Raw genomic sequence first — 13,862 nt, 5'->3', positions numbered from 1 at the left:
GCATTCAGAAAATACTCAAAACCACAGAAAACAGTATCTGAGACACAAGCACACCTACCAACACAGATCCCAGGTGCATGTGTGCACCTGTGCACATGCGCGCACACACACTCCCTGCATTGGTCCCTGGGGTGGTGAGAGGCCCTTTCTCCTATGGTCTACCAAGGCAGTGCCTGATGCAGCAGGGTGCTAAGGGTTAACAGACACCCAGAGCTAGTCATAGACACCACCACAAACACCAACCCCCTGCAGCCCCTTGCCCCCCAACACCACCCACCTGGTGCCCCTCACTCTGGACCCACAGCCTGCTCTCAGAAGGGGGTGGGCTGAACCTTGAGAGTGGGGGGCACAGGCTCGTTGCTGATGTGGGGGGGGGTGTGGTACACTTCACAAAGTCTTGCTGCCGGACTGCAACCACACAGGTGTGCCAGTGCCCAGCCTTCCCCAGGCAGCGGTAGCAGCACAAGGCCTGGCAATGCAGGCACCACACCATGGGGCAGCCCTGCCCAGTGTGCATCTCCAGGGCGCGGCACCGGGGATAGACCCACAGCGAGGGGCAGCCATGGACAGATGACTCTGGAGCCCAGATCTCAGGGGTGTCATGCAGCACAGGGCGATGAGGGGCCATGGCCGGCATTGCCCAAGGCCGAGGGCTGCTCCCAGGCCCGAATGCAGCCCCAGCAGAAGCAGCACAGCTGCCTGGGCTTCTGGGAGCAGGGAAACCAGGTAGTATGCAGGGGCCTGGGTGCTGTAAAAGGTACAAGAAAGATGTCCTGTATGTGATATGCTCACATTTCTCAAAACAGGCACCCAGTGTATGTCTGGAGTTTTGTAAACAGACCAGCACTGGTACAAGCTATTGCAAATCTGCCCCATTGATAGACAAATACCCAAAGTCAGGTCTGGTAACTAATGCCTCTAGGTATCCTGTTTGATCAAGACTCATCACCTGTAACTAACCTATAATTGCGGAGGCTGCAGAGAAACACAAGTCTTCACACCTAGACAAATCTAAAAACAGGAGCCAGGCAATTTAACAGTTGTAATATGATGGTCACCCTTTTCCTCCCTGTTTTGTTTGCATTCTAATGGACCAAGTATCAAGGGAAAGTGCTTTCAAGCTATGCAATTAAACAGTATAAGAACTAAGCAAATTTGCCAGCAAGGTGTGCTCTCCAGGAGCAACAGAGATTGCTGCAACATTGCACCCAGCTTAACCAGCAACGGATCCTGCTTGGTGAAAGCCGCAAGACTGGACCAGCTTCCTTTGCCTGCATTGGTGAGAAAACACTGCTGCAGCTAAATATGTACTAGGACTATGTGGAGCAGCTTATTTTATTTTGGCAAAGAGTCTTTTTCTGTCATTTAGTTTTATAGCTTGCTTGTGCTAAACTAGGTGCTGTGTCAATTCTTGAGGCCCTAGGTTTAAAAATCCGCTCTCTAAGTGCAACAGCAACCACAGCTTGCAGGAGACCCCATGGCCAGACCCCAGTCCTAGACGGTGGCTATCTGCCAGGCCCAGATCCCCAACATTGCACCCCTGTTGCTAGGGAGCTCCCAAGGCCTGGACTGTGACACCTGCTGCCTCTGTCTTACATCCTGGCTCATCTCCATACCAAGGGGAACATGAATGGCGTGTGCCCTCGGCGGCTGTGGGGACACGGTGGCAGCGGGAGTGCAGTGGAGGGAGCGGCAGGAGGATGGCGGTGGTAAGCGGGGGAGCTCCCACAGCCGTGGCTGGCAGCCGAGGCTCAGGTGCTGCCTAATTGAGTCATCGAGGGTGGTAGGAGTGTTCCTTTCCCAGCCCCCCAGCAAGCCGCACGCCTTGGGCAGCTGCCCCATGGCCGACTCTCTGCTTAGGGGCCCAAGTTGTGCCCTCCTGCTCATGTCAGATCCCGAGTACATCAGAGCTGGGAGCACAAGCACCTGTAGTTCATGGGGGCCCGGCTTCTCCTGCATCTTGGCAGGACCCTGTTGCTTTGAGGCATGTGGGGTGTTTTCTCAGGAGGTCTCTGGGTACTGCTGCTTTGGATGCGCAGGTCCCAGATCCTTGCAGATCCCAAATGCAGACAACACAACTGGGACCTGTGTGTGGTAACAGCTCAGAAAGGTTTATTGTTGCTGGACAGCCACCAACAGGTCTGATGATGGTCAGGCCAGCTCAGCACCATGTCCTTGATGGCGGAGACATGGTACATGATTCCCACCCCAATACGCCTCTGCAAGGGACAGGTCTCCTAGCCCTAGCAATTACACTAGGGTGCCTCTCTCTCTTGCCAGTGCTTCTCTCTCGCTGTTGAGCTGTTCATCTTGACATGCTTCACTTACCCAGGTGAGTAAGTGAAGCTGATGCCCTTGGGGCTGGAGGCTGCACGGCCCTGGCCTGGGGGTGCTCAAACCCCGGCAGGGCATGGGGGAGTGGTGGGCAGGCCCACTGGGGGGCAGGTGCCTGGTGAGGATGGTATGCTCTGAGCCGTCAGCCAGGAGTCGATGGGCCTCAGCCAGCTGGGATGCCAATTCCATGCCCAGGCGCTGGCCGTGCAGGGGCAACTGCTGGGCCCCCAGCACCCCACATTGGCCCCGGCCCTCCTGGGGTGCAGAGTGTGTGAGAGCGAGGGGCAGCACCCCCTCCCCCAATGCAACCACCCCAAGAGCAGGACTGAACCCTGTGACCAGCCCCCAGGCTCGGCAGGACATATGCTGGGGGGCTTGGCCCAGACACAGCCCCCCACAGCTACATCTCCTGCTTCCTGGACCTAGGTGCCCAGCACCAGCCCCCCAGCGATCCATGCCTGTTCCAGACAAGGCCCCTCCAGCATCTCCCAGCCCTGCCACTGCTGTACCCTGGCTGCCTGGTGCATGCCTCTGCTCTCCAGGTCCACGAGCTGCCCCTACATCCCACCCAGGGCACCCCACATGCCCCTGCCCCCAGCACCGCCCCTGCCCTCAGCTGCCCACACAAGCCCCCGACCAAGGGTAGGGCCCTGGTGGTCTCCAGAGTCTTTCAGACGGGCTCCGTGGAGCCCCGTGGGGGTCAGATCTAGGCCCTTGGAGATGGGCCTACGGGAGGAGGCAGGGCAGGACACCTGGGTTCCCTGCCCATGGCAGCCCGGGCACATGGTGCACACCAGCACAGCTCTCTCGGGAGCCGTAAAGGGGCTGCAGCAGCAGCTGCTGCACACGCCCTGGGATGGGGACCCCTGAACCTGGCTCTGCCTGTGTCCTGCTTCTCTGTGAGCTGGCAGCGCTAGTGCCCGGCACCAGCTGGTGGAGGGACCCGGCCCGGTTCCTCCCTCTGCTCTGGCATGCATGCTTGTGTATGTGTGGATGTGTCAGACAAGACTCCTTTGCTGCCCAAGCCACCTCGGTCCCCAGTGCTCTGCTCAGTGCTGTCCCTCTCCTGGGAGGAGCAGACCTAGTCATCCGTGTGCCCTAGTCCCCCCGCTGCCTTCTCCAAATCTGGGGAGAGTGTCCCTTCCTCCTGCCCTGGGACAGTGATAGGGGATGAGTGTCCTTCCAGACCCGAGGTTCTCCCATGCAGCCCCCACCAGCCCCTGGTGCTGCTCCTGGATGGGCTCAAGTTGGTCCCGGCCTCATATGCCCCCACAGACTCCAGGCTGTACTGCCCCTTCCTGCCCTGCCCCCCATGCCCCCGGTCTGGCAGTGCCCAGGGGCTCCCTGGGCTGGGCAGCAGCTCCCAGCTGCAGCACCAGGATTTTCTGCCTCTTCAGGGCTCCCTGTTCACTGCTCCGTGGACTGTGCGGTCCCGGGCTGGGCACTGGGGTCAGAGCTCCTGGGCTCCTGTGGGGGTCAAGGGGGTGGCAGCAGAGGGGCTGGAGCCAGGAGGCCTGGTGCTCTCTCAGCTCCGGAAGCAGCGTGGCCTAGGGGGATTCAAGCAGAGGGCAAGCAGGGCCTGGGCTTTCCTCCTGCCATCTGCCGCTGAACGCCCCCATCGGCCCCAGCAGGGTGCAAAGGGGTCACGGGGCCACAGGTCGCACCGCGAGGCTCTGACCACGCTCTGACCAGGCCTGGCTGTGGGGTTTGCACCTGACCATGGCTCTGCATGCAAAACAGATCCAGCCTCCAAGGAGGCTGAGCTGGGAGAGAAGCCCGGTGCTCCAGTGCCTCCTTGTTTAACCCCCAGATGCTGTCCTTGCCTGCAGCTGGGACAGACCCCAGATGTCTGGGCTCCTGGCTCCTCCCGTGCCCCCACCATGTTTCCTGGGACCCAACAACCTGCTGCATTTGCTAGATGCCTGTCACCCCCTGTGCAGCGGGACTGTGGGTGCACTGTGACCTCAGCCCTGTGCCCGCACTGCACATGGTCCGCTCAGTGCCCCGCATGTTCTGCCCAGCCAGAGGGCCCGATCCCTGGGCCTGGCCCCAGGTCCCCCTAGGCTCCCTGCACTTCAACCCCACCCCCACCCCTGAGCTGAGCACGGGCTGGGAACCAAGGCCTGGGGGCTACAATCGGGGCATGAGGTCCTGCCTAATCCCCACTCCCCCTCCCACCATGCAGCTCCCCTTAATGCCCCCCCTGCAGCATGACGGCCCTTGCCCCCCTGCGTGGCCCAGTTGTGCAGGCCCCTCCTGGCAGCTGCCCCAGGCTTTTGCCCTGTTGCACAACCTGACCCCAGGGCAGAGATTTACTTTCTGCGCCTCCGTCGTCCAGCTGTTCCCACTTCCCCTCTGGGCCCCCCTCTTCCTTCCTCTCCAGGCAGAGGGGCCAGGCTTCAACATCACCCACTGCAGAGGCAGAGCTGAGTTTGCTGCTAGAAGCGGCAGGTAGGGATTGCCCCTGGGGCCGGGCCAGGGGGGTGGGGTGGCCCGGGGCAGGCCCTGCCCTTCCCCAGCTCATCAGAGCCAGGCCCCTTAGCTCCACGAAGGGGATAGCCTCTGTACCCCAATGGACCCCAGTCTCCTACCAGAGCCCAGGAGAGGACCCAAGTGTCCCGGCTACCACCACCATCCCTCACAGTCCCCACCCCCTCCTGTCCTGAGGCTGGGATGGAGCCCAGGTGTCCGGGCTCGCCTTCCCCAGCCCACCAGACCCCGCACTGCAGGTGTCTGGCTTCTGGCTTTTTGCCCCTTAACTCTCCCCCTCTCCTCCTGTCCACAGCAGCTCCCACGAGCTGAGCAGGAGCCAGGCCAGCTGAACCATGGAGCAAGGGGCCCCTGGCACTGTCCTGCTGACGCAGATCGTGCCCCCTGCCCAGGCCCCCGGGACCAGGCCAAAGCCCCTGGAGAAGTTCCAGCGGGGGGAGCCGCTGGCCTTGGGGGTGAGTACGTCTGCCTAGCCCCCCTGCCCTGGGCAGCATCTCCATGGAGGAGCAGGAGACAGATAGACCAGTCTGGTCAGGGGGTCCTGGGCCCAGATGCTCAGGCCAGCAGGTGGGGGCCACACTGGGAGTGTGGGAGCTGGGGGGTATGGACAGGGTTCGGATGGACTGGGGGGAGCAGAGGACCCCACGGTAAAGGGCGGGGTGGAGGCAGATGGAGCCCCCGGCTCAGGACTGCGTAGCAGGGCTGAGTAACTGCACAGCAAGGACCGAGGGGGCTGGGGCCGGGGCTGGGCCAGGGTTGGGGCCATCAGTGGCGGTGATGCCCCTGCTCTGGTGTCCTGGCAGATCACACAGATCCTCGTGGGCATTCAGCAGACCGTGTTTTGTATCATCATGATCCCAGTGATTGATTATCACTACCCTGCTGTTCAAGTGGGAACACCCATCTGGACCAGCTTTCTGGTGAGCCTGGGGCAGGGGGGAGCTGGCAGCATGGGACATCTTAGAAGCATCCCCGAGATGCCCAAGGCGACTGGCCCCGTGTGCTCCACAGGCTGGTACCCACAGCGGGGGGCAGGTAGGAACAGTTACCCCGTAGTAATGGCCGAGCAACCTGGTGCCCTGCAGGAGGGGCCGAGTCACCTCAAAGTAACAATGGAGTAACCCCATTGTTGGAGCTGGGTGGCCCCATAGGAATGACTGAATAACTCTGCTGAAGGCACTGAGTAACAATGTCCTAGTGACTGAGAAACCCCATAGTAGGGACTGAGCATCTGCATGGTAGGAAATGAGAACCCTGCACTAGGGTGTGAATGCCCCTGTGGTAGGGCTGAGTAACCTGGGGGTAACAAGTGAGTATCCCTGCAGCAGGGCCTGAGTAACCCTGTAGTAACCCTACCTGTCTTGTGGACACACCCCAAGCCCATCCACCCCCCAGGCCTGCAGGCTGTGACTTCCCCCCAGCAGCCCCCAGGCGGGACCACCCCCTCCAGCTCCACACGGCCCCTGATCTCCCCTCTGCCCTCTCTCCTCTGCAGTGTGTGATCTCAGGCTCCCTCTCGGTGGCGGCCTCCAGGAAACCCAAGATCTCACTGGTAAGAGCTGCGGCAGTTCAAAGCACCGCTGGGCCTCGCTGGGCATGGACACTCAGGGGGGAAGGACTCGGGCGTGTGGGGTGGGAATTGTCAGGCAGAAAGGGACTGGGGTGAGGGAAAACCCCAGCTGGACTGGAACTGGAGGGAAACTTTGTTCCAAACTGGGAAATACAGTGCCAGGATGTTTAAACCCGGCATATTCCCTTCCTGCCCCCAATGCAACGTCAATCTGAGCCTGAGCGGAGGGACAAGACCCTCTAGCCAGGACCCTCCAGGGCTGGTCCCTGCAGGAGCATTGGCTCAGCCCAGTCCCCAGCCCCAGCCCCAGCCAGCACTCAGCGCCTCTGGGAGAGGTTAAAAACCCCACTGCAATCAGAAACCTGAGCCCTGAATTAGCCTCAGCACCCAAGTGCTCCACCACCCCCAGCCCTAATGGAGCATAAAGTCAGGGGGAATTTGGGAACCTCAGAAACCCACCAGGGAAGCAGTAGGCCCTGGCTGAGAGCATATGGCACCAGGGGAAGGCTGCAGCAACAGGGTCCTCCCCAGAGCCAGATGGGTCCTGCCAGGGATCTGTCTTGGGTTGGGGCTGGGGGGGCAGGACCTGGGGGCCAAGCTTGGAGATTTGAGGGAAGTCAAGTTCACGGGGCCCAAAGCCTGCAGAGTGGAGCTTGGGGCTCAAGGGGCGGTGGGGGCCAAGGGGTCTTGCGTGCCTACCCCCACTGCCCCCCTGCAGGTGAAGGCGGTGCTGGCCTTGAACTCCATGAGTGCCGTACTATCGGGCGTGGGCCTTGTGGTGTTCCTCTTAACCTTCATCTTCCTCAATGGTGCCCACCACTGCACCTGGGACTCAGAGCAGATGGAATGTGTGTCAGCCCCCCCTGAAGTCCAGGTGAGCCGGTCCCATGACTGCCAGGAGTAGGCACTCCAGGGGGCGCTGTGATGCAGAGGGCCACTCGGGGGCACCATGCAGTGGGGTGGGCCCTGGGGGCTGCCTTGCTGCAGAGAAGGGGGGCAATAGGGGGCAGGTGCAGGGGGTAGCTGACTGTTGCTGCCCACTCAGGGTATCCTGGAGGGCGTCTTCATGCTCCTCTTTATACTGACACTGCTGCAGTTCTGCCTGGCCCTGACTGGCGCGGCCTTCGGGTGCAAAGCCATCTGCCGGGACAGCTACGTCGACATGGTACTGCTGGGCTCCCCACAGGTCCTGGGGCTGGGGCATCTCTCTCCCTGGGGCTCAGGGGCAGCTCTGTTGAGGGTATGACATGCCGGCCCAGGAGGGGTTGTGTGCGGCCTGGGCTCTGCTACAGGGTTGAGGGCTGCGTGACCTGGGGAAGGTAGAGGTGGGCAGCCTGGATGCCTGGGCTCTGCCCCAACCTGGGAGGAGTTTGGGGCTGCAGGGTTGGAGCTGGGACCCCTGACCCTTGGCTGCTCCCCCAGTTCTGGGAAGGGAGTGGAGTCTGGTGACCGACTGTCTGTTTGACCATCCATCTCTCCAGGCCGTGGTGATTTACCAGCACACAGAGCCATCTACTAACCCCACCAGTGCCCAAACCCCGGGAACAGTGTGAGCCACTTGCCACAGCTGCTGGAGCTATCCACATCAGCAGCATGAGCCTGCAGTGTTGGAGAAGGCCCACCCCTGAAAGCAGCATTGGCCTCCTACCTCCCCCGGCCCACAGCACTGCCTGCCCCAATAAACATGGTCAGATCAGCTACCGACCCCCGAGCATCCATGCAGAGCCCTTCGCCCAAGCCCTGCCACAAGAGAACTCATGCGGGGGGAGGGTGGAACTGAGACCGGGCACACAGTGCAGGGCACAGACACGGGTGTGAGTTGGAGCTGAAATCAGGCATGCTTGCTGCAGGTGCAGCTCTAGGTGTGGCAGATGCCCTTGGGGCAATGTGCTGCAGCCGCTGTTCCTCTTCTCCCTGTGTAGCCCTTCAGCTTGTTCCCAGACCCTCCTTACCCCATTGCCCAGGCCTCTGCTCCCCACTTTTCTCTTCCAAGCCCGTTGTAGCCCAGGGGTGGTCTGAACATGTCGCCTGACCAGGGAGGCAAAGACAGGTGGCCGGGAGCAGGTGAAAGGCCTGGGGCAGGGCAGAAGCAAGAGGAGGAGCAGGAGGACATCCCCCACCCTGGGCAGAGGAGGCTCCTTGCAGGGCAGTGGCCACTGCTGCTGGGATGGGAGCAGAGGCTCTTGGGCAACTGCAAACGACAAGCCAATTCTTACCTTGTCCCCCCTGTCCCAGCCCCCCTGGCTCTAGTGCTCACAGGAGCAGGGGTGGGTTAGACCCTTCCATCCTGCAGACAGCAGCTGATGCTTGCTCAGCCCTGGTGCCAAACAGCCCCACACAAAGTCCTGCAGCCAGGCCCTGTATGTTTAGATCCCAGGGAGCGAGCAAGGCCACCAGCCCTTCCCACTACCCCTCCACAGCCCTTGCCAGGCTGGTTCTGCAGCAGTGATGGGGGCAGGGGTCGGAGGGGTCAAAGAGATCATACACATGTATGCAGCTGGCACAGAGCAAGAGGGGAACATTTAAACAGGCACTTGGATGCTGCCACTCATGCTGCTATTGCATCTTGTGCCCACTTGTCTGCTGTGATATCACCATTAATAAATAAATTGTACAGGCTCAATCCTGCTCCCTTCTGCCCCTGTGGGTACCCAAAGTGCGTGCCCCTCTCCAAAGCCACATGCTGGGCCACAGGCTACTTGCATTTCCAGACTGTTGGTGGGTGGACGAATGACTTCTGGGGCATCTGCCCCTATGTGGTAGCTCAGACCTGCGGGGACGAGTGTGGGCTCCCTGCCTCCACTGTCTCAGCTGCCATTGAGTGCAGGGGGAACTCAAGTCTTGTACATTGCCTCAGTCCAAGTCCACAGGGTGACGGTCACGATGGCCAGGTCTGAGTCGGTTTGTGAGGGTGAGTGGACAGAGCAACGCTGGGAGCCAGGACTCCTGGATTCTGTTCCCTGGATTGGGACGGGGCTTTACTGGCAGGCTTCTCATTGTGCGGGGGCTGCAGTGGTGCTGCACAGGGGGGAGAGGCGTCATTTTGTGGGGGGCTGAGTTGGGCCCCCACACCCAGCTCTGAGGGTTTTGGGGGTCTCCAGTGTTGCTGGCTTTGGGGGTGTCTCAGGGTTCCCTCGCACCTGGGAGGCATCATCCTGGAGCACCCCCTGCAGCCAGGCAGCCCTCAGGATTTGCTCTGGCTTCAGCCCGGCAGCCCTCACACCCACTGCAGCAGCTCTGGGTCCAGCTGTTGGGAGTGCGTGGTGGAGCCGGGAGTGGGATGTGCTGTGATCGCTGCTCTGCACGTCTGCCCCACATATTGCTGCAGGCATGGGGTGGGCATCGCTGTGGGGAGCAGGCGGGGGGAGGTGGCTACCACTAGGGGAGGCAGCTGGGGACCAGGAGTGGGACTGGATGTGATCCCTCCTCCGCTTCCTTGCCTGCATGTCTGGCAGTTCTGGGGGTATGCTTGCTGTGGGCACAGGGTGGGCATCGCTGTGGGGAGCCAGTTGGGAGTGAGGGGCACCCGCAGGGCTGGGGCATGTAATTCATTAATAAGAAGCTTGCTCTCGGCCTCTTGTGGGCTCAGATCAAGTGTAGTTCCTATGCTTACTAGACAGGGGAAACACCTTGACCACCGAGGCAGTTTTGCTAGTTGCACCTGGGGATAGCTGCTCTCCTGGCACAGGGGTAGTATCCACGAAGGTAATGTATAGTCTCCCACTTAGCTGCTGGAGTGGGAAGACCTTGGCTTTATGCCCATTTTATGGAAATGGGAGACTTCTTCCTAGCTTGCTCCTGCAGCCATATGACTGAGGGCAAGTGAAACTCGGGGGCATCCGAACCCCAAGCCTCCGGGCTGGGGTCTGCACGTAGGATGCCCGCCAAAGGATTTGGAAACATCTGAAGCCCCAGGTGGGGGTGGAGGATGTTGGCCAGTTGTAGGGCTCTTATGGTTCTGGACTGACTCATGTATTTGGGCTTGATTTGGCTGATTTGGCTTGGGACATGGAAAATTCAGACAAACTTACTCCTGTGGCCGTATGGCTGAGGGCAAGTGAAACTAGGGGGCATCTGAACCCCAAGCCTCTGGGCTTGGGCCTGCACATAGGATACCTGCCAAATGATTTGGAAACATCTGAAGCCCCAGGTGAGGTAGAGGATGTTTGCTGGTTGTAGGGCCACATATGGTTCTTGAATGACCCATGGATTTGGAATTGATTTGACTGATTTGGCTGGGAACAAGAAACATTTTACATAAAAGAAAGCTTTTATTGGGTATAGACAGGGCCATCCCTAGGGGGTGCGAATCAGGGCGACCACCCTGGGCTCTTCAGCCTGCTCTGGTCATCTCTGGGTATAGATTACCTTTGAAAAAGGAACCAGGAATAAGGAACTGGGAATAACGAACCAACTTCCGGCTCATGCCCATTAGCTTTGAAAAAGGAACCAGGAACAGGAATAAGGAACTGCGAATAAGGAGCCAATGTCAGTCTCGTTCAGGGGCCAGGGAGTTCTCTGCTCTGCTCTGTGTGTGGGTGAGGAAGGGGGAAAGGCTGCTGGACAGGACACATCTGCATTTCAGGGAGGGGAGAATCGGGGGCATTTTCCTTCCAGCCTAATTAAGTGTTCAGTCTGGGGATAATACAACACAGTCATCTTGCTGGGTGCCAAAGCACAAGAGGCCCTGAGCAAATGTCACCCTGGTCACAGCTGCTGCCCAGAGCACTCTATAAGGGAGCAAGAGAGAGAAAGGGGGAGGCAAAAGGAGGTGGGGCTGCTGCCAGGCTGGTCGGCCTTGTGCCAAGGACTCTGCTGGGCCCTGATCCCATTATAGAAACCAAGTCAGCAAAGGGGGAGGAGCTGAGATGAGGCTTCTCCAAAGCAATGAACAGAGCCACTACTGCATGGGCTGGAGCACCAGCAGCAGCAGCCTCATTCAGTGTCATCCCATAAGGGTGGGGGCTCTTTGTCTGGGATCCCCAGAGTAGCATGTCCCCCAGGGGAAGAGATGGCCCTACTTGGGAGCTGAATTCAGTAGTGCTGGAGGACAGCTCTGGGTGCAGGTGGCAGATGGGGCACAGGCAGTGTCTGAGTGTCCCTTCAGCCGCTCAGAGCCCTGAGAGTACCACAGATTCACAGAAGTTTAGGGCTGGAAGGGACCTCATGAGATCACCGGGTCCAGGTCCCCCTGCTCTGGGTAGGAAAGACTGCTGGGGTCAAATAACCCCAGCAAGGTGTGCGTCCAGTCTCCTGTTGAATATTGCCAGGGTAGGTGCCTGCACCACCCCCGCTGGGAGTCTATTCCAGAGTCTGGACGCACAAACTGTGAAGAAGTTTTTCCTTATATCCAGTCTGAAACCTTCTTCTAGGGCGCTTTGGTGAATAGTTGTTCGCCTAGCCCCTGATGCTCACCCCTGATATATCTGTAAGCTGCCACCAAATTCCCCTGAAATTTTCTCTTTTCTAGGCTGAACAGTCCCATATCTGTCAGCCTTTCCTCATATGGCTTGCTCTTCAGGCCTCTAACCCTACGACTGACTCTTCTCTGGACTCTCTCAATCTCCTCCACATCCTGGGTGGAGGAGGTCCAGGTGGGTGGACCAGGTCACACACTGCCTTGGATCTGTAAGCTGCCACCAAATTCCCCTGAAATTTTCTCTTTTCTAGGCTGAACAGTCCCATATCTGTCAGCCTTTCCTCATATGGCTTGCTCTTCAGGCCTCTAACCCTACGACTGACTCTTCTCTGGACTCTCTCAATCTCCTCCACATCCTGGGTGGAGGAGGTCCAGGTGGGTGGACCAGGTCACACACTGCCTTGGCACAGGAACGGAGGCTGATGTCATCTACCTGGACTTTAGGAAGGCCTTCGACACAGTTTCACATCCTATTCTCATAGGGAAGCTAACAGGCTGTGGAGTGGACACTTACAAAGTCAGGTGGGTGGCCAACTGGCTTAGGGACCCCACCCAGAGAGTGGTAGTTGATGGGTCATTCTTGGCCTGGAAGGAGGTGGGCGGTGGGGTCCCACAGGGTTTGGTCCTTGGGCCAGTGTTATTTAATACCTTCATCAGCGATTTGGATGAGGGTGTGGTGAGCACCCTCTCCAAGTTCACGGATGATACCAAATTATGGGGCAAAGTGAATTCACCAGAGGGCAGGGAGCAGTTACAGGCCGACGTGGACAGGTTAGATCAATGAGCATAATAGGATGCAGTTAAACAAAGATAAATGTAAGGTACTCCACCTAGGAAGGAGGAATCCCCAGCACATCTACAGGTTGGGGGATGTCCTTCTCAGCAGCTCAGAGGCTGATAGAGATCTTGGAGTCATAGCTGACTCCAAGAAGAACATGAGCCGGCAGTGTAACGAGGCCATCAACAAAGCCAATTGCACCTTGTTGTGTATTAGCAGATGCAGGACCAACAGATCGAGGGAGGTGATGCTCCCCCTCTATGCGGCATTAGTCAGGACACAGGTGGAGTACTGTGTCCAGTTTTGGGCGCCTCACTTCAAGAGGGACGTGGAGAATCTGGAGAGGGTTCAGAGGAGGGCCACCCACATGATTAGTGGTCTCCATGAAAGATCCTATGAGGAGAGGTTGAGAGATCTGGATCTCTTCAGCCTATACAAAAGACATCTGAGGGGTGACTTTGTAGCCACCTATGAATTTATCAGGGGAGGACAGCAGGGAATTGGGGATACGCTGTTTACCAGAGCGCCCCAGGGAGTAACTAGGAATAATGGGTGCAAACTACTGGAGAGTAGATTTAGGTTAGACATTAGGAAGACATTTTTTACAATAATCGTGGGCAGAGTCTGGAATGGGCTGCCAAGAGAGGTGGTGCTATCACCTAACTTGGAGGTCTTCAAGAGGAGGCTTGACAATCACCTGTCTGGGGTCATCTGACCTCGGTCCTCTTTCCTGCCAGGGGCAGGGGGTCAGACACAATAATCCATTGGGTCCCTTCCGACTCTATAATCTATGAATCCTTCTGGTGCCCAGAACTGGACACGGTACTCCAGCTGCAGCCTCCCCAATGCCGAGTAGAGCAGGAGAATAACTTCCTTAGTTTTGCTTGAGATGCATCGGTTGATGCATGCTAGCGTATTGTTTGCTGTGCTAACTGGAGCATCACACTGGTGTCTCATATTCAGTTTATGGTCAATTATGACCTCCAGGTCCCTTTCAGATGTGGTGCTAGCTTGCATAGCACCACCAAGCCTCTCGGTTTGTTGTGGATTTTTCCTCCCCCGACACTTCTCAGTGTTCAACAGCATCTGGTTCTGGTCCACCCATCTAACTAATCTTGCCCCTAACTAATCTGTCTAGGTCTGCCTAGATTGCCAGCCTACCCTGATGCATGGCTACACTTCCCCACGGCTTAGTGTTATTGGTGAACTTTGCCAGTGTGCTTTTCACCCCCACATCTGGATCATTGATGAAGCTGTTGAAAATCACTGGT

General features: G+C 58.4%; 1 protein-coding gene across 3 annotated transcripts; it reads left to right on the top strand.

Moving 5' to 3' along the window:
* The first annotated feature begins 4,663 nt into the window (after positions 1 to 4,663).
* Positions 4,664 to 8,090, top strand: LOC102386039 (membrane-spanning 4-domains subfamily A member 4A-like). Of its 3 annotated transcripts, none has more exons than XM_006030979.3 (7): positions 4,664 to 4,785; positions 5,120 to 5,279; positions 5,628 to 5,744; positions 6,320 to 6,376; positions 7,113 to 7,268; positions 7,491 to 7,559; positions 7,876 to 8,090. In XM_006030979.3, exons 2-7 carry the CDS (start codon positions 5,160 to 5,162, stop codon positions 7,945 to 7,947), a joined length of 591 nt encoding a protein of 196 aa, XP_006031041.1. In that variant the 5' UTR covers positions 4,664 to 4,785; positions 5,120 to 5,159; the 3' UTR covers positions 7,948 to 8,090. The 3 variants fall into 3 exon arrangements, with proteins under 3 accessions (XP_006031041.1, XP_014378808.1, XP_025068441.1); XM_014523322.2 differs by having other exon boundaries at positions 7,440 to 7,559; XM_025212656.1 differs by having other exon boundaries at positions 4,705 to 4,785; positions 5,123 to 5,279; positions 7,440 to 7,559.
* Positions 8,091 to 13,862: the final 5,772 nt, after the last annotated feature.

Source organism: Alligator sinensis, unplaced genomic scaffold (assembly GCF_000455745.1).
Source record: "Alligator sinensis unplaced genomic scaffold, ASM45574v1 scaffold1165_1, whole genome shotgun sequence".
NCBI classification, from domain to species: domain Eukaryota; kingdom Metazoa; phylum Chordata; order Crocodylia; family Alligatoridae; genus Alligator; species Alligator sinensis.
The sequence above is the reverse complement of the archived record's forward strand: the minus strand, read 5'-3'. Positions and strand labels throughout refer to the sequence as shown.